Source organism: Cyprinus carpio, chromosome B25 (assembly GCF_018340385.1).
Source record: "Cyprinus carpio isolate SPL01 chromosome B25, ASM1834038v1, whole genome shotgun sequence".
Lineage (NCBI taxonomy): Eukaryota > Metazoa > Chordata > Actinopteri > Cypriniformes > Cyprinidae > Cyprinus > Cyprinus carpio.
The window spans coordinates 9,961,845-9,980,878 of NC_056621.1; the positions used below are offsets into that span (position 1 = coordinate 9,961,845).

Here is a 19,034-nt window from a genome sequence, read left to right on the forward strand (position 1 = left end):
CAAAAGCATGAATAAAACAGTACTTAACATTTTCATTTAATTTATTTCAGTGTCTCTTTTTACTCCAATCAGTCTCATATAGAATCATCAGTATCAAAAAATTCTATTGCCTCTACATTTCATTACATTCACATTGCCTTTTTTAGTTTATATTTGAATGCTTAACAGATCTGTATTTCAATATTAATCAGTTTAACTATATTTCACATATTACAGTTTTTCTCAGTGCTTTGATACATTTCTCAAATCATCCTTAACATTTGTTTTTAGTCATATTTAGAAAATTCACGATAGTCTGAGATATGAAAAATTAATGCTTTATTTCTTCACACACACACACACAGATTTTTTTTTTTTTTATAGTTTATGGGGACGCTCCATATGTTAAATGGTTTTTATATTGTGCAAACTGCATTTTGTATGACCCTACACCTAAACCTTCCCCTCATAGAAAACATTGTTTTTTAAGATTAAAAAAAAAAAAAAAAAAAAAAAAAAAAAAAACATTTAATATATTTTCTAAGCTTTGAATTACGAGGACACAGAAAGTGTCTTCAAAAATCACCTTCACATTGTAATACCTGTCACACCCATGTCATTATGCCAATTTGTGTCCTCATAAACCACATAAACTGTAACATGGAGGCTGAGGCGGCATTAGAATTCATTTGCAGAAGTTTATCAGGGACAACAATCGAGAACATGAAGACAGGCAAAATCATACACAGAACAGGCAGGCAGAATAACAATGAGAAGCGCTTGGTAAGGCAGGTTAACTGGCATGACACTGGCACAATGAGCAAACATGCTGACTCGTGTTAAATACTGTCAAACAGGAAATGACTGTAGAAGCAGAGGGAGCAGTAAACAGTCAGTACTCAGGTGAGGGCTCCCTCTGCTGGTGTGGTGTTGGATAAACACACACTTTAATAACATTTAATATACCTGTATGGAATAGAGAATAAAAACATTACTATATTATGATTACCATATTATATTTTTTTATCACTGATATATATTTTATTAAAACAACTGAAACCAATCACATAAATTATTCTGTAAAAATAAAATACTTTATATATACACATTGGAAATAACACAAGGTTTGAATATACAATATGAAATGCACAGTTCAAATAGAAAGAGTGTAGCTTCTTTTAGACTGTTGTTCTTTTGTCCACTTTATCAATATGACTCTTCACCCAGGGGCTCTCTGGATCTACACAGAACTCTCTCCCTGCTTTTGTCTGAAACCTGATGGAAAAGACACAGAAATATGATTTAGTCAAAGTTTTTTGTTTGTTTGTATGTTTTTTCAATGGAGTGTCTTATAGAGATTGGCATTACAGTTTGAAAATGAGATAATGTTGATGACACTCACACAATAGCGCGTCTGGCACAGCTGCTGCTGGTCCAGTAGTAAGACGTCACTTGTTTCACAGGAATCTTCACAACAGTGAACTCTTCTCCACAACACTTAGATTGTGCCGCATCAATTGGAATGACATCTAAAATGTGGAGAAATAAGACAAAAGTTTTCAATTTGATCATGTCGCCATATTTTAAATCACCAAAAGCAACAAATGAAGTTGCCATAAAAAATCTGAAAACAGTATATTTTTTCTTATTCAAAAATTAAAAGCACTCACAACTTGAAGTCATCTGCACAGAGCAGAAGATCATCAGGAACAGCAAACACATCAGGTTTCTCATTCTTTAATGATCTTTCTTCACACTGACGCAATGAATCACAAGGAAGTTCCTTAGAGCTTGAAGCTTTCTGTTACACAGTTACAAAAGCATGAATAAAATAGTACATAACATCTTCATTTAATTTATTTCAGTGTCCCTTTTTACCCCAATCAGTCTAATTTAGAATCATCAGTATCAAAAATATTCACATTCTACTGCCTCTACATTTCATTACATTAACATTGCCTTTTTAAGTTTATATTTGAATGCTTAACAGATCTGGTATTAACAAGTATTCAGTATTCAATTCAACTATATTTCACATATTACAGTTTTTCTCAATTCATCCTTAACTTTTGCAAACCAGCAAATGCATTTCTCAAGACAATTCAAACAAACAGCATCACACAATGGGTTAACAAATTGCTCAAAATCCTTAGTTCTTCTCTCAAAAGTAAATATATTAATATCAATGAATGTATCTATGCCATCAGAATGACAAGTCATTTTTCATGAACAAGATGCTTAGCCATGTTATAATAGTGTACTCTGACAGTATTTTTCTGATGTAAGGCTGCCCTTTTTTCTATATTGCATACATAACAGATCATTGACTACCTCACCAATGCCACTGTTTATATTCACGATCTATTACAATAATCAAAGTATCATTCTATTTTAAATGGTTTCATTTTTATTTCATGGAGTTCACCTGTAAGCGTAATAACAGGAGAAAATGAAGAAGCAGGAGAATTGCGTCCGCTCTGTCAAAGCTCTTCTCGTGTATAAAGCTGGTTCATAAATCACTCAATTATTTACATCTTATATGATCATGCCAAAATAAACTAACCTTTGTATTGTCCATACAAAAGTCACAGTCAGCATTTCACAACTGAAACACAAATAAAACCCTTCAAGTCTGTGCACCAGGAACAACACAGACATCAGGCTTCTCATTCTTCAAGATGTTTCTTCACAATGACAGAAAGAATCAGAAGTTCTGCAGAGCTTGACGATCTCAGAGCTGATGTGTTTAGACGTATTCCTCGTAAAGACATTCAGATAGACCCATTTCTGAGTATCAACATTACATGAGAGTAGTTTTAACTCCTCCTTTTTTCTGCTTTGTCAGTCATGTGAAAATGTTCTGAATACTTTTCTTTCAGATTCACTGAAAACATGTTTCATGAAAACACACAGCTTCCTCTGTTCAGGACTGTCAAGCTCAGTATTTAATAAACAAAAGCAAAAGACTTTGATAAAATTTGAATTGCGCCGTCACCAAATATCAGGTGCTTAACATTGTCCCTTTCCTCACAAGTAAACCCAAAGACCTTGATTAACTGATTCAGTTGTGTTTAATTAAAGTACTAAACTTAAGATGTTGGACCACTGGAAACAAGACTGAGAACCCCTTCTCTAAGAAAACACAACCACCTCTTAGTTTCTAGTGACAGCTGTTTGTCTAACAGAGAAGTTAGAATAATTCAGCCACCTGTTAAACTGATTCACAGAATTAAAATATGAAAATATAATGAGGGGAAAAGGGCAGCTTTACATTTGCAGTTAGTGACAATTAAAACATTGTGATACTTAAAGGTTTCCATTCACAATTAAATGTTATTTTGAGTCTGACTAAAATAGTAATTTTTCTTTTTAAAATGGCATTTAAACATTTTAGTCTAACTGAAATCATACCAGTCCACTCTTTATTTATTTTTTATTATTTTTTTTTTTAATACAGTAGAGGTTTAGATGTGACTGTGGACTGTGATGCTCTGAGGTAGTATTAGAGATGGTGTGGATTTAGTGGGTGCTGAGCTTTTGACATTTTCCAAACCTGGGACAATCTTACACACTTACATTCACGATACACTGCCGGAAGAAACGATGGAGACGTGGATAACATGAACGGTATTTAATAGGAGAATCACAGGGGTATAGCCACAACAGGAACAGGGGAAAGCACACTTAATCCAACACGTAAACCCGACAAACACAGACTGAACTCGAACTTAAGTACACAACTTAATTAGGGAACAACGAAACACACCTGGACACAAATGAACAATCAAACACACGGGAACCTGGGTCAGGGCAGGCACATGGAGGGGAAAAACACACAGATACATGTCCATAACCCTGACACTTACTTTCTGTTGTGTGCATGTTTTCTTAAATCCCAAGACCTCACATGTTACTACTGCAGGCCTTGTAGCTCAGCATACATTTGTATTTGGTAACACTTTATAATAACGGCATGCTATTAATCATTAGTTAAGCATTAGGAAACAGTTAATTCATCATTTATAAAGCATTAATAGACATTAATAAGCAGTTTATAAATACAGATATAAATGCTTTATACTTGATTTAAAAGCATATCTATAATGTATTTAATAATTGTTTTTTCATACTTTATTAATGATCAATTTATCATTTCTAAACGAAGTATAGCATTACTTACACACCAGTTATTAAGGAGTTGTCAGTGGTTCATAAGATCACTAAGAAATTGTAAGTAAATGATTAATAAACCTATTTAAATGTGCATTCATACATCTTATTATTCAGACATATAGTAATAGTTACTTAGAGTGTTAATAAATGGTTTATTAACATGTATTTCTGCTGTAATTCAGGGTTAATTCAGGTAGTTATAAAACATATGTAGTTGTTAGTTAACTATTTTTGTGAGCTCATCTAAAGTGAGGACTATTTATGCCTTATAAAGCTTTTACAAATGAGATTTAAAGGCTGTTAATATTTCTATGTTCTGTATCACTGTGTTGTGTTTGTTTCCTTTTTATGTTTAGAAGATAACTGAGCCTTTAAATATCCTTTATAAATGCTTTACAAGGCAAAACTAGTCCTCACTTTAGATGAGCTCACATAAATAGTTAACTAACCACTACTAAATGCTTTATAAATACCTGAATTTACTACATTTACTTACAATTTCTTGTGATCTTATGAATCACTGGCAACTCCTAAATAACTGGTTTCTAAATAATGCTATACTTCATTGAGAAATGATAAATTGATCATGAATAAAGTATGACAATAAAATAATTAAACACATTATAGACATGCTTTTGAATCAAGAATAAAGCATTTATATCTGTATTTATAAACTGCTTATTAATGTCTATTAATGCTTTATAAATTATGAATTATCTGTTTACTAATGCTTAATTAATGATTAATAGTGTGCAGTTATTATAAAGTGTTACCTTGCATTTTTATTTTATTTTTTTTATAAGATTTTTTGCATTACCCATTATCAAAGTGTCCTTTAATATTGACTTTTAAATCAAAAATATAATACATTTAAATGAAAAGTAGTCAAAATGCTTTCATACTGTATGCAGTAGAAGATAAAAATGTTGCTACATGAGGATAATTTTATCATTTATATTTTAGTAAATAACTGAACCCAAACACATAAATCATTTATACAATAGTTGAACATTTGACCCTTATAATAGACTGTTTATTAATAGACTGTTGTTCTGCTGCTGCTCAGGCAATCTCTGGACACAGACCTCTTTCTCTGCAATTGAGGAGAAAGAGTACAATATATATATATATATATATATATATATATATATATATATATATATATATATATATATATATATATATATGTATATATATATATATATAGGTGCTTCTCAATAAATTAGAATGTCGTGGAAAAGTTCATTTATTTCAGTAATTCAACTCAAATTTTGAAACTTGTGTATTACATAAATTCATTGCACACAGACTGTATGTTTAAGTCTTTGGTTCTTTTAATTGTGATGATTTTGGCTCACATTCTCAACAAATTAGAATATTTTATAAGACCAATAAAAAAAACCAACATTTTTTGTGAATTATTGGCCTTCTGGAAAGTATGTTCATTTACTGTACATGTACTCAATACTTGGTAGGGGCTCCTTTTGCTTTAATTACTGCCTCAATCCGGCGTGGCATTGAGGTGATCAGTTTGTGGCACTGCTGAGGTGGTATGGAAGCCCAGGTTTCTTTGACAGTGGCCTTCAGCGCATCTGCATTTTTTGGTCTCTTGTTTCTCATTTTCCTCTTGACAATACCTCATAGATTCTCTCTGGGGTTCAGGTCTGGTGAGTTTGCTGGCCAGTCAAGCACACCAACACCACGGTCATTTAACCAGCTCTTGGTGCTTTTGGCAGTGTGGGCAGGTGCCAAATCCTGCTGGAAAATGAAATCAGCATCTTCAAAAAGCTGGTCAGCAGAAGGAAGAATGAAGTGCTCCAAAATTCCTTGGTAAACGTGTGCAGTGACTTTGGTTTTCAAAAAACACAATGGACCAACACCAGCAGATGACATTGCACCCCAAATCATCACAGACTGTGGAAACTTAACACTGGACTTCACGCAACTTGGGCTATGAGCTTCTTCACCCTTCCTCCAGACTCTAGGACTTTGGTTTCCAAATGAAATACAAAACTTGCTCTCATCTGAAAAGAGGACTTTGGACCACTGAGCAACAGTCCAGTTCTTTCTCAAGAAAATCACAAATATTGGTATCTATCAGACACATCTACAAGTCTTTCATCTGAAGTCTGAGTCAAGTCTGAAGTCTTTAAGCATCCTTAAAAATCCTATTTACAAGGTTGTATTTTAAAGACTAGATATGTTCCAGAGATATTACTAGGATTCTAGTTCAACTTGTCTTCCTCTACTCTTATACATAGGCACAATCCAAGATGCAAAAATACATAAATACATGTACAATTATTAATTTGAGGAGGCCTGCTCATATTCAATATCATCTGTAATACCATGCTGAAGCCATTAGATGCTAATAATCTAATTCGAAATCTAATTAATTACAAATAAAGCGAATATTTCCCCCAAAAGATCATTTAAAACATGATTGTGCTCGATGAGTAAAGCATTGAATAGACATTACAAAAAGTAGCTTTTTAAAAAATATATATTTATTTTTGATTTTCCTTTGTCACTATGTGAGTATGTGGACAGTACTTTTCTTTCATATTCACTAAAAAAGCACTTCAGGAAAACAACATATGGCTTTGTCTTTTTTATGATCATATCAAAGTGAATAATTTTGTTTTCACCAAAACGTAGGTGCTAAATCTGGTCCCTATACTCACATGTAAACACAAAAATTGTTTAAGATGATTGACCACCAGAAACAGGAAACCAATTCTTTCTTTCTAGTAACATTTTAGTCTAGTTTAGCTGAATTATTAAAATATGCAAACATAACAACAGAAAAAGCCCAGCTTTTCTTTCACAGTTAGTGGCATTAAGAAAAAACTGTGATCTACTTGTGAGTTTACATTCACTATAAAATGATTTTTTTTTTTTTTTTAAGTCAGAGTAAAGCATTATGTGTCTGGAAATGTACTGTAATATCAATACAAATTATTTAGTAGTTTATTATCTAACATAACTTGGGCAAACATTTTCACATAATATTTTGTGTAGCCTACTTTCATCAGTAGGTGACAGTAATGGACTGCAGAACAGTATTAGGTATAGGGCTAGCTAATCATACACATGTAACCATAACTATATATGTGTATATATATTAAGATGGAAAAGTGTTGCTGAAAACACGTTTGCATTTAGTGAATTTTGTATTTAGACAATTCACAAATACAAATCCACCACCAGAGGTCAGTCGAGAAGAACTGTGCTGCTGATACGAAAGAAACGTTTCTCACCCATCATACTTCTGAAAACCACATGCATCTACACAGACACATTAATCTTGATTCCTTTTTTCCATCCAAAGCTGCAAAAAAAAAAAAAAAAAAAAAAAAAAACTCTAATGTGAAGGTGTTCTATTTGCATACAAACTGTAGCCAAAGCTGTAGCCTAACATCCACAACTATTTAACACTTTCAGCATTTCCTGAAGCTCAACTCCAAGTCAGTTTTGTATTAGACAAACTACAGTTTGATATTACTAAACTTTGTGAAAAATGATGAAAATTTGCATTACAAATAGATTTAAGAAGCTAAATTCATTTAAATATTTTGTTTTCTCCCTACCATAAAATACATTCAGTAACATTAGAATGTAGGCGTACAAATACATATAGACTACAATAATGTAAACATTACAGGCTGTTGTAGATACATTCATATGATGATATAAGAATGTTATTAGAGGCCAGGCTTAAACTCTAAAGGGTCATTGGTCTGAAAAAGGTTGAAAGCCCTTGTGTTAGGCCAACTGATCAGCCCTCAAAATCCGTCACTAAATACCACTGTAGTTTCTCTGAATCCCAATCCCACCTCTACATGGTCAAATCACACAGATAGCTACGTACATACAGTATCTGGAGCGAAAATGGACAGCGTCACTTCCTATTTCCAACATGACGTATTTGCGGGCAGAAAAGAGAACTAAACTGTGTTATATTTGAAGATTACACTTTCTCAAGTTCAACAGTAGAATATAAGACTACAAACCTATGTGATTGAAAACACCACACACTGTACATCAGACACATAAGGACATAAACTGTTTCCAAACTTTCCGTCTGGTTTACAGAGCAATTGTAACACCCCAAAAGAACTGCGTTATTAATGATGTACAGTCTGGGAAAAATCCTGGGCTAGTGACTTGTTTTTGCTATTATTAGGCCTAAGTAAACAATGTTTGCCTCATTGTTCACATGGACAACAAAGGGACACCTGTGGCTACATTTCCACAGATAAAGGTTAAAGGTTTTTCAAATGTGCAGAAATCTTGAAACCTGAGCACCTCTGTAAGTGTGAACAGTGTGAATCATGGCAAAAGATAACAGAATTATTTTTACACAAATAGAGTAAAAAAAGTAAAAATACAGACCCAAATGTGTCTTTATTGTGGTTACATTAGCAAAAACTTACATAAACAGGTCATCATAATTACATGGCCTTAAATAACACATTACAAAAATATTCTGATTCATTTCATGTTCTTCTATAAACTAGATTCTTTGAGCCATAGGCTGATAATCTGCAATACTTCATCTTTCAGTGCAAAACACTCTTTTTAGAAATACATAAGTAAGACAAATGACAGATGAGTCAAAAAGATAAACAATTTAAACAACATACATTCTGGACTGTTTAACCCCATAGCTTTAATATACTGATCAGTTAGGGACAATGCATTTGTCGGTGAGTACAATAATTGCATTCTTTTTTTCTTTAGTTTTGTTCACACTCCACACTTGTCCAGTGCTTCCAAATTGGTTCAGAAGTTGGAGGACGGAGGTCAACATGATTACAAGGTCCCCTGGCTTCCGACGTTCCTGCTGTCAATGATCTTGATGTTCTTCTTTACCCATGAGTCAGTGGGGTTGGCACACACGTAATGACCCTTCACAGTCTTGAACCTGTATTCAGAGAAATTCAATGCCATCAAACACAAAGGAATTGCTCTGCTGGTCAAATTAGTTCAAACCAGTTTAACCATAACAATATTAATGATTATTTATATGACAGATGTAAAGTTATTAAAAATATTAAATATATAAAAACAACAGATAAAAAATGGTTTAAATAATAATAACACTACTGTAATTTTTCAGAGATGCTGAATATTGTTGAGACACTTACAGCACGGCTTCTTTGGGGCACTGCTGGCTTGTCCTGCTGTACTCAACCACTTTTCTGATTGGCACAGGACGAGTTGAAAAGGTAAAACAGCACCTTTGTGGTCCAATACGCATACCTAGATTAAAAGAAAACAAGTTTTTGTTAAAACAGTATACAACTAGACTGTACATTGCACAGACTTTAATGAAATATTTTGCATATTTTAAATTGCCTTGTTTTTCAGTATATTAATATATCTCTCTCCTCCATCTTACCTTCACTGAGGCTAACTGCGCACAGAAGCACCACCACTGCGGAGAAAATGATGAAGCGAGAGGCGGTCATTGTGGCCGTTCTGTTGTATTAGATTGGCTGGATGTACAGAGAGTCTGTTAGAGGTAAAGCACTCAAGCTGGCCTTGCTGCTGTGTGGCTCATTGTCCGGGCACTCCGACTTTATAGAGACTCTTCTGTGAGGGAATATCCCTCTATGGGTGGAATTTGAGTAGGGAGATTTAGGTTTGAATTCACCCACACAGAAAGAAAGTCCGACAGTATCTGCTGTCATCTCACACGTGCTTCTGACCTTCACAAGTCATACTTAGGCAAAGCCTATTTGAGGGAGAGCCCTAACAGCAAAGCTTTCACTTCCTCTTTCGCTACGCTGGCTAAAAAACAAAACACAACACTGGAGTACTGAACACAGTGTGCCATTATACTAGAAGGAAATTAGATGCATTAGACTCACGCTCATGCCATTCCAAACACAAAAGCATCATCAAAAAAATCATGAATTTTGATGAATGTATTTGGTATTACAGAGGGGCACAGTTTTGTCAGTTTTACCAAATATTGTAGATTTTAAACAGAGAAAAACATGAGAACATGAAAATAGTTTGGTCAAAGGTCAGACTGTTCATTTTTGAAGGAACTACACTCTCCCAGTAAATTTTTAAAATACAAGTAAATTATGCAATAAATTATTTCTGCTTTTTACAACAACAACAACAATAGCTTAATAAAATTATATTTTATTACTGCTAGGATAAATACTTTAATAGAAAATGTGACTGAACGTACGTATATGTAACTTGTAATAATAATTATTATTAACTCAATTACATTACATTTTATTATTGTTATAATAAATACTTTATAGAAAAAGTGATTGAATGTATGTATATTTAACTTAAAAAAACATTAGTTAGCAGCTAATTTGATTCCTGTTTTTATTCTATTGCTGTAATAATAATAGTAATTATTATTATTATTATTATTATTGTTATTTAACTCAATTAAATTACATTTTATTATTGTTATAATAAATACTTTATTGAAAATGTGATTGAATGTACGTATATGTAACTTAAAACTTTTGTTAGCATCTAATTTGATTTCTGTTTTTGTTCTGTTGCTGTAATAATAATAATAATAATTATTATTATTATTAATATTATTATTTAGCTCAATTAAATTAAATTTTTATTATAGTTATAATAAATTAGTCCACAAGAGAAAATAATCATTTCATTTATAAAAACGACCCCGTTCAAAAGTTTGTGATCTTTTATTATGCAAAAATTATACAGTTGTATGTATGTATTATTATGAAAGATCACCACCAGAAGACACCTTTAGAAATTAACTTTTATTATAAAATAATAATAATAATAATAATTTTAATGTCCGCATAACACTAAAACACAACCTTACATTTCTACACATAAACACAACAAACATTTTTGACACAGCTGGTATAAAGAGAAAGATCATTTAAACAAAATAAATATTAGTAATAAAATGTATTCTAGAGTAATAAAAGCAATATAAATCTCCCTACAGAAATGGAAGAATATGAGTAATGCCTTTTCCCATTAAATTAATGAATGTTGAACAAGATTATGAACAAGATATGTAGACCGTAGTCCTCAGACTGTGTGTTCAACAGTGTTTAATAATAAGGCAGACAAGCAAACACAACCACTAAATAACCAAACTAAACTGGGAGAACAAATAGACAGGAACTAATGAGATAATAAATGAGACACCAGGTGAACAAAATTATTAATCTAACTAACTGAGGAACAAATCTATAGACTTTCTCAAACTGAAAACAAAAGTTCCAGCTAGTTATTACAATGAGGAGGAAGCAAAGTTATTGTGAATGAAATTAATGGTGTTGCGTCATATGTAGTTTTGAAATCACCCACTCAGCCTTTTCTTACATTCATAACTTTCCCAGTGTTCTCTGCTTTTGTATTGTGTCACATTTGCATCTCTGTGTTGTATAGCACTGTAAAGTATATTTTGGTCAAGATCAGCCTTACTAATCTTACATTTAAGGATGTTTTTAAGCACTCATTTGCATCAGAGTAACAACCCAGTTTCCTTCACTTTGCATTTGATCCATAATAGATTGCAATAAAATGATTTATCATTGAAGATGTGACTCTGAATAAACACCCATTAAAAGCATATCAAATTTTGTCTTTTTGAAACATTAATAGCCATATAAATTAATTGTATGTTATGAGGATTTGCATAAGTGTGTGTGTTGTTGTTCTTTTGCTCACTTTATTTACATGGCCGCTCACCCAGGCAGTCTCCGGATCTACACAGATCTCTTTCCCTGCAATTGTCTTAAATCTGAAGGGAAAAACACATAAACATGATTTGTCAAAGAAAAAGGGCAGCTTTTCATTTGTAGTTAGCGTCTGGTACAGATGCTGCTGGTTCAGTAGTAAGACACCACTCGTTTCACAGGACTCTTCACATTAGTGATCTCTACACAGCACTTAGATTTTTCCCCTACCGGTGCTAAGGGGGGCTAGACCAATATGTGGGGGGGCTGAGAAAATAAATGATATTGATGACGTCAGAGTTACTTCATAAAGAAATGGAGCTAAACCGGGGCTATAAAAAATTCTGACTCTCATAAAGAAATGGAGCTAAACCGGGCGTAGCGCCGTCACTGCTTAGATTGTGCCACCCCAGTTGCAAGGATAGCTGAAATATGAAGATATGCAAAATATCACAAATCCATATTCATGGAAAAAATTATGAGAACTAAGTTTTCAAGAAGATTAGAAGCTGTTATATCTATATTTTTAAATCACCAAATGCAACAAAATGAAACCAAAAAACTTCCATAAATATTCTGAAAACAATACATTTTGTCTTATTTCCAAATGAAAAAGAGCACTGCTTGAAGTCATATGCACAGAGCAGAAGAGCACCAGAAACAGCACAGGCTACACAGTTACAAAAATCATTAATAAAATAGTATTTAACATTTTCATTAAATTTATTTGAGTGTCCCCTTTTTTACCCAATCAGTCTAATTTAGAATCAATGGCATCAAAAATATTCACATTCTATTTCCTCTACACTTGATTACATTCACATTGTTTTTTTTTTTTTTAGTTAATATTTAAATGCTTAACAGATCTGGTATTAACAAGTATCTCAATATTATTCAACTTTATTTCACATATTACAGTTTTTCTCAGTTGCTTTGATACATTTCTCAAATCATCTTTGGGATTTAAAAAGGGGCTATTGAATTTTTTGACTCAATTAGATGTAGAGGGGAGTCTCTGGAAATTTCTAAAGATCCATCTGGAGATCTACAAGGTCCTTTTAGAAACTCACAAGACAACATGAGTTTCTCAGAAACTTTCTGTACATTTTCTTTTTTGTTTTGGATATTATAATGCAAACCGTCCATTGCTAATTGTAATCTTGTAATCCTTGTAATCTAACAATGGACACGAATTTTTAGCATGGTTTTATCATCTGTAATACTTTGGGAAACCTTTGCATAGTATCTAATGTATTCCAGCATAGCTTCATATTTTATCTTCGTCATTGAAAGTCTATCAGACTGAAAACGTCTACCATTAGACGGCAGTATATGACTGCAGGACAGTACCATGAAGAAAATGTATCAAAAGTTTATCAAAAGCTTTTGAAAGGGAAATGTGCTGCTAAAATGGTTTTGTTTTTAGCCATATTTAGAAAATTCATGATGAGCCTGAGATACTGTATGTAAAACAAATGCTTTGTTTCTTCATAATAACACACACACTTTGTTTTTTATAGTTCACTGGGACTCTCCATAGGTGTAATGGTTTTTATACTGTACAAATTGTGTTTTCTATTGCCCTACACCTAAACCTACCCCTCATAGAAAACATTTAGCTTTTCTGATTTTCACCAAACAAACAAACAAACAAACATTTAGTATATTTTTTTTTAGCATTTTGCATTAGCATTACGGGGACACAGAAAGTGTCCTCATAAATCACCTTCACACTGTAATACCTGTCACACCCATGTCATTATGCCAATTTGTGTCCTCAAACACGTAAACACACACACACTTTAATAACATTTAATATACCTGTATGAAATAGAGAATAAAAACTACTATATTTTGATAATTTTATTATTGATATATATTTTATTAAAACAAGTGAACCCAATCACATAAATTATTCTGTAAAAATAAATTACTTTATGGAATTACACAAAGTTTGAATATACAATATGAAATGCAAATAGAAATAAACAGTGTAGGTTTTTTTAGACTGTTTTTCTTTTGTCCACTTTATCAATATGACTCTTCACCCAGGGGCTCTCTGGATCAACACAGAACTCTTTCCCTGCTTTTGTCTTAAACCTGATGGGAAAGAGACAAAAATAAAATGTAGATCAAATTTTTTTTTTTTTTTTATTATTTTTTTATGGAGTGTCTCATACAGATTGTCTTTACAGTTTGTAAATGATATACAAGATTGATGACTCACACAATAGCGCGTCTGGGACAGCTGCTGCTGGTCCTGTAGTAAGACGTCACCAATTTCAGAGGAATCTTCACATTACTGAACTCTCCACAACACTTAGATTGTGCTACATCAACTGAAATGACAGCTAAAATGTGGAGAAATAAGACAAAAGGTTTCAATTTGATCATGTCACAACATTTTAAATCACCAAATGCAACAAATAAAACTGCCATAAATAATTTAAAAACGATCCTTTTTGTCTTCATTCAGAACTAAAACTGGAAAAGAGCACTCACGGCTTGAAGTCATCTGCACAGAGCAGAAGATCACCAGGAACAGCAAACACATCAGGCTTCTCATTCTTCAAGATGTTTCTTCACAATGACAGAAAGAATCTGTAGAAGTTCTGTAGAGCTTAAAGATCTCAGAGCTGTTGTGTCCAGAATAACGTCAGAGCACCCTCTTATATACATAGTCAGAGACATATTCCTCATAAAGACATTCATGTAAATCCATTTCTGATTATCAACATTGCAGAATGAGAGCAGTTTTTAGCTCTTTCTTTTCCTCAACCTTTTTCTGCTTTGTAGTTTATGTGAAAATGTGGAAAGCACCTTTCTTTCAGATTCACTGAGAATGTGCTTCAGCAAAACAAAACATAGCTGAGCTCAAGTCTTCCATTTGAAGATGAATAATGTTTGATGACACTCAGACAATAGCTCGTGTGGGACAGATGATGCTGGTAGTAAGACGGGAACCAGGAATTTTCACATCAGTGATCTCTCCACAACAGTTAGATTGTAATACTATAAAGCTGAAATATCCCAAATCAGAAAAATATTGTGAATCTGTTTGTTCATGCACAAAAAAGGAGACAAAAGTTTTTGAGAAAATTGATATCTATCTATATTTTCAAATCAGAGTGCAACAAGTAAAACTAAGACTTACTTAAATAATCTGAAAATAAGTCTTATTTAACAAAAAGAGCCCTCATCACTTGAGGTCATCTGCACAGAGCAGAAGAGCACCAGAACACAGCACAGGCTACACAGTTACAAAAAGCATGAATAAAATAGTACTTAACATTTTCATTTAATTTTATTTCAGTGTCTCTTTTTACCCCAATCAGTCTCATTTAGAATCATCAGTATCAAAAAATAATCAAATTCTATTGCCTCTACATTTCATTACATTCACATTGCCTTTTTTTGTTTATATTTGAGTGCTTAACAGATCTGTATTTCAATATTAATCAGTTTAACTATATTTCACATATTACAGTTTTTCTCAGTTGCTTTGATACATTTCTCAAATCATCCTTAACATTTGTTTTTAGTCATATTTAGAAAATTCACAATAGTCTGAGATATGAAAAATTAATGCTTTATTTCTTCATAATAACACACACATACAGATTTTTTTTTAATAGTTGATGGGGACTCTCCAAAGGTTAAATGGTTTTTATATTGTGCAAACTGCATTTTCTATGACCCTACACCTAAACCTTCCCCTCATAGAAAACATTATGTTTTTTTAGATTTTCAAAAAAACAAAAAAAAAAAAAAAAAATATTTAATATATTTTCTAAGCCTTGAATTACGAGCACACAGAAAGTGTCTTCAAAAATCACCTTCACATTGTAATACCTGTCACACCCATGTCATTATGCCAATTTGTGTCCTCATAAACCACATAAACTGTAACATGGAGGCTGAGGCGGCATTAGAATTCATTTGCAGAAGTTTATTAGGGACAACAATCGAGAACATGAAGACAGGCAAAATCATACACAGAACAGGCAGGCAGAATAACAATGAGAAGCGCTTGGTAAGGCAGGTTAACTGGCAATACTTCACAATGAGCAAACATGCTGACTCGTGTTAAATACTGTCAAACAGGAAATGACTGTAGAAGCAGAGGGAGCAGTAAACAGTCAGTACTCAGGTGAGGGCTCCCTCTGCTGGTGCGATGTTGGATAAACACACACACTTTAATAACATTTAATATACCTGTATGGAATAGAGAATAAAAACATTACTATATTTTGATTACATATTATTATTTTTATCACTGATATATATTTTATTAAAACAACTGAAACCAATCACATAAATTATTCTGTAAAAATAAAATACTTTATATATACACATTGGAAATAACAAAAGGTTTGAATATACAATATGAAATGCACAGTTCAAATAGAAACAGTGTAGCTTCTTTTAGACTGTTGTTCTTTTGTCCACTTTAGCAATATGACCGTTCACCCAGGGGGTCTCTGGATCTACACAGAACTCTCTCCCTGCTTTTGTCTGAAACCTGATGGAAAAGACACAGAAATCTGATTTAGTCAAAGTTTTTTTGTTTGTTTGTTTGTTTTTTCAATGGAGTGTCTTATAGAGATTGGCATTACAGTTTGAAAATGAGATAATGTTGATGACACTCACACAATAGCGCGTCTGTCACACTTGCTGCTGGTCCAGTAGTAATACTTCACCAGTTTCACAGGAATCTTCACATTACTGAACTCTACACAACACTTAGATTGTTCTACATCAACTGAAATGACAGCTAAAATGTGGAGAAATAAGACAAAAGGTTTCAATTTGATCATGTTGCCATATTTTAAATCACCAAATGCAACAAATGAAACTGCCATAAAAAATCTGAAAACAATACATTTTTTCTTATTCAAAAATTAAAAAGCCCTCACAACTTGAAGTCATCTGCACAGAGCAGATCACCAGGAACAGCAAACACATCAGGCTTCTCATTCTTCAAGATGTTTCTTCACACTGACGCAATACATCAAAAGGAAATTCCTTAGAGCTTGAAGCTTTCTGTTACACAGTTACAAAAGCATGAATAAAATAGTACTTAACATCTTCATTTCATTTATTTCAGTGTCCCTTTTTACCCCAATCAGTCTAATTTAGAATCATCAGTATCAAAAATAATCAAATTATATTGCTTCTACATTTCATTACATTCACATTGCCTTTTTTAGTTTATATTTGAATGCTTAACAGATCTGGTATGAACAAGTATTCAGTATTCAATTTTACTATATTTCATATATTACAGTTTTTCTCAATTCATCCTTAACCTTTGCAAACCAGCAAATGCATTTCTCAAGACAATTCGTACAAACAGCATCAGACAATGGGTTACCAAATTCTTCAAAATCCTTAGTTCTTCTCTCAAAGCAAAAATTTATATCAATGAATGTAACAATGCCATCAGAATGACAAGTCATTTTTCATGAACAAGCCATGTTATAATAGTGTACTCTGACAGTATTTCCTGATGTAAACTGTTGCGGTGTTTTGATACCAAAAATTGCACAAGGCTGCACTTTTTCTGTATTGCAATTCATAACAGATCATTGACTACCTCACCAATGCCACTGTTTATATTCATGATCTATTACAATAATCAAAGTATCATTCTATTTTAAATGGTTTCATTTTTATTTTATGGAGTTCACCTGTAAGCGTAATAACAGGAGAAAATGAAGAAGCAGGAGAATCGCGTCCGCTCTGTCAAAGCTCTTCTCGTGTATAAAGCTGGTGCATAAATCACTCATTTATTTTCATCCTATATGATCATGCCAAAATAAACTAACCTTTGTATTGTCCATACAAAAGTCACAGTCAGCATTTCTCAACTGAAACACAAATAAAACCCTTCAAGTCTGTGCACCAGGAACAACACAGACATCAGCTTCTCATTCTTCAAGATGTTTCTTCACAATGACAGAAAGAATCTGTAGAAGTTCTGCAGAGGTTGAAGATCTCAGAGCTGATGTGTTTAGACGTATTCCTCGTAAAGACATTCAGATAGACCCATTTCTGAGTATCAACGAGTAGTTTTAACTCCTCCTTTTTTCTGCTTTGTCAGTCAGGTGAAAATGTTCAGAGTACTTTTGTTTCAGATTCATTGAAAACATGTTTCATGAAAACACACAGCTTCCTCTGTTCAGGACTGTCAAGCTCAGTATTTAATAAACAAAAGCAAAAGACTTTGATAAAATTTGAATTGCACTGTCACCAAATATCAGATGCTTAATATGGTCCCTTTCCTCACAAGTAAACCCAAAGACCTTGATTAACTGATTCAGTTGTGTTTAATTAAAGTACTAAACTTAAGATGTTGGACCACTGGAAACAAGATTAGAACCACTTCTCTAAGAAAACAAAACCACTTCTTAGTTTTCTAGTGACACTTGTGGTCTAACAGAGAAGTTAGAATAATTCAGCCACCTGTTAAACTGATTCACATAATTAAAATATGAAAATATAATGAGGGGAAAAGGGCAGCTTTACATTTGCAGTTAGTGACAATTAAAACATTGTGATACTTTAAGGTTTCCATTCACAATTAAATGTTATTTTGAGTCTGACTAAAATAGTAATTTGTCTTTTTAAAATGGCATGTAAACATTTTAGTCTAACTGAAATCATATCAGTCCATTTTTTTTCTTTTTTTTTAATACAGTAGAGGTTTAGATGTGACTGTGGACTGTGATGCTCTGAGGTAGTATTAGAGATGGTGTGGATTTAGTGGGTGCTGAGCTTTTGACATTTTCCAAACCTGGGACAATCTTGCACACTTACAGTCACGATACACTGCCGGAAGAAACGATGGAGACGTGGATAACATGAACGGTATTTAATAGAAGAATCACAGGGGTACATCCACAGCAGGAACAGGGGAAAGCACATGTAATCCAACATGCAGACCTGACAAACACAGACTGAACAGACTTGAACTTAAGTACACAGCTTAATTAGGGAACAACGAGACACACCTGGAATCAAATGAACAATCGAACGCACGAGAAACTGGGGTCAGGGCAGGCACATGGAGGGGAAAAAACACACAGATACATGTCCATAACCCTGACACTTACTTTCTGTTGTGTGCATGTTTTCTTAAGTCCCAAGACCTCACATGTTACTACTGCAGGC

General features: G+C 33.1%; 3 protein-coding genes across 7 annotated transcripts in view; all 3 read right to left on the reverse strand.

Annotated features, from left to right (window-relative positions):
• Positions 1–2,519, reverse strand: part of LOC109095550 (C-C motif chemokine 4-like) — a 56,514-nt gene extending 53,995 nt beyond the window's left edge. The window contains exons 1-4 of one of the 2 annotated variants that reach the window (XM_042753672.1): positions 2,405–2,519; positions 1,650–1,780; positions 1,382–1,508; positions 473–1,254 (exon numbers count right to left, since the gene is read on the reverse strand). In XM_042753672.1, the coding sequence (XP_042609606.1) occupies positions 1,158–1,254; positions 1,382–1,508; positions 1,650–1,713 (288 nt within the window). In that variant the 5' untranslated portion in view covers positions 1,714–1,780; positions 2,405–2,519 and the 3' untranslated portion in view covers positions 473–1,157. Of the gene's footprint in view, positions 1–472; positions 1,255–1,381; positions 1,509–1,649; positions 1,781–2,404 lie in introns of those variants that run through there. The other variant, XM_042753673.1, reaches the window with a different exon arrangement.
• Positions 2,520–8,540: 6,021 nt separating this feature from the next.
• Positions 8,541–12,507, reverse strand: LOC122142519 (C-C motif chemokine 14-like). 2 transcript variants are annotated; one of them, XM_042753667.1, is made up of 3 exons: positions 12,483–12,507; positions 9,303–9,417; positions 8,541–9,079 (listed from the first exon to the last, which is right to left on the reverse strand). In XM_042753667.1, the coding sequence occupies exons 1-3, from the start codon at positions 12,493–12,495 to the stop codon at positions 8,968–8,970; spliced, it is 240 nt and encodes a 79-aa protein (XP_042609601.1). In that variant the 5' UTR covers positions 12,496–12,507; the 3' UTR covers positions 8,541–8,967. The 2 variants fall into 2 exon arrangements, with proteins under 2 accessions (XP_042609601.1, XP_042609600.1); XM_042753666.1 differs by lacking the exon at positions 12,483–12,507 and adding an exon at positions 9,557–9,898.
• Positions 12,508–13,846: 1,339 nt separating this feature from the next.
• Positions 13,847–17,921, reverse strand: LOC122134492 (monocyte chemotactic protein 1B-like). Of its 3 annotated transcripts, none has more exons than XM_042753675.1 (4): positions 17,552–17,921; positions 14,364–14,448; positions 14,089–14,212; positions 13,847–13,961 (listed from the first exon to the last, which is right to left on the reverse strand). In XM_042753675.1, the coding sequence occupies exons 2-4, from the start codon at positions 14,425–14,427 to the stop codon at positions 13,865–13,867; spliced, it is 285 nt and encodes a 94-aa protein (XP_042609609.1). In that variant the 5' UTR covers positions 14,428–14,448; positions 17,552–17,921; the 3' UTR covers positions 13,847–13,864. The 3 variants fall into 3 exon arrangements, with proteins under 3 accessions (XP_042609609.1, XP_042609611.1, XP_042609610.1); XM_042753677.1 differs by lacking the exons at positions 13,847–13,961; positions 14,089–14,212; positions 14,364–14,448 and adding exons at positions 15,790–16,383; positions 16,512–16,635; positions 16,778–16,900 and having other exon boundaries at positions 17,552–17,903; XM_042753676.1 differs by lacking the exons at positions 13,847–13,961; positions 14,089–14,212; positions 14,364–14,448 and adding exons at positions 15,790–16,383; positions 16,512–16,635; positions 16,778–16,904 and having other exon boundaries at positions 17,552–17,902.
• Between the last annotated feature and the right edge of the window lie 1,113 nt (positions 17,922–19,034).

Excerpts from the sequence above, each read along its gene's own strand:
- LOC122134492 (XM_042753675.1), bottom strand. The coding sequence starts at position 14,427 with ATGAGAAGCCTGATGTGTTTGCTGTTCCTGGTGATCTTCTGCTCTGTG. Across the intron at positions 14,213-14,363 it reads TGTGCAGATGACTTCAAGCC|CTGTCATTTCAGTTGATGTA; the intron begins GTGAGTGCTCTT and ends TCCACATTTTAG. Across the intron at positions 13,962-14,088 it reads TGTCCCAGACGCGCTATTGT|GTTTAAGACAAAAGCAGGGA; the intron begins GTGAGTCATCAA and ends CTTTCCCATCAG.
- LOC122142519 (XM_042753666.1), bottom strand. The coding sequence starts at position 9,626 with ATGACCGCCTCTCGCTTCATCATTTTCTCCGCAGTGGTGGTGCTTCTG. Across the intron at positions 9,418-9,556 it reads CGCAGTTAGCCTCAGTGAAG|GTATGCGTATTGGACCACAA; the intron begins GTAAGATGGAGG and ends CTTTTAATCTAG. Across the intron at positions 9,080-9,302 it reads TGCCCCAAAGAAGCCGTGCT|GTTCAAGACTGTGAAGGGTC; the intron begins GTAAGTGTCTCA and ends CTCTGAATACAG.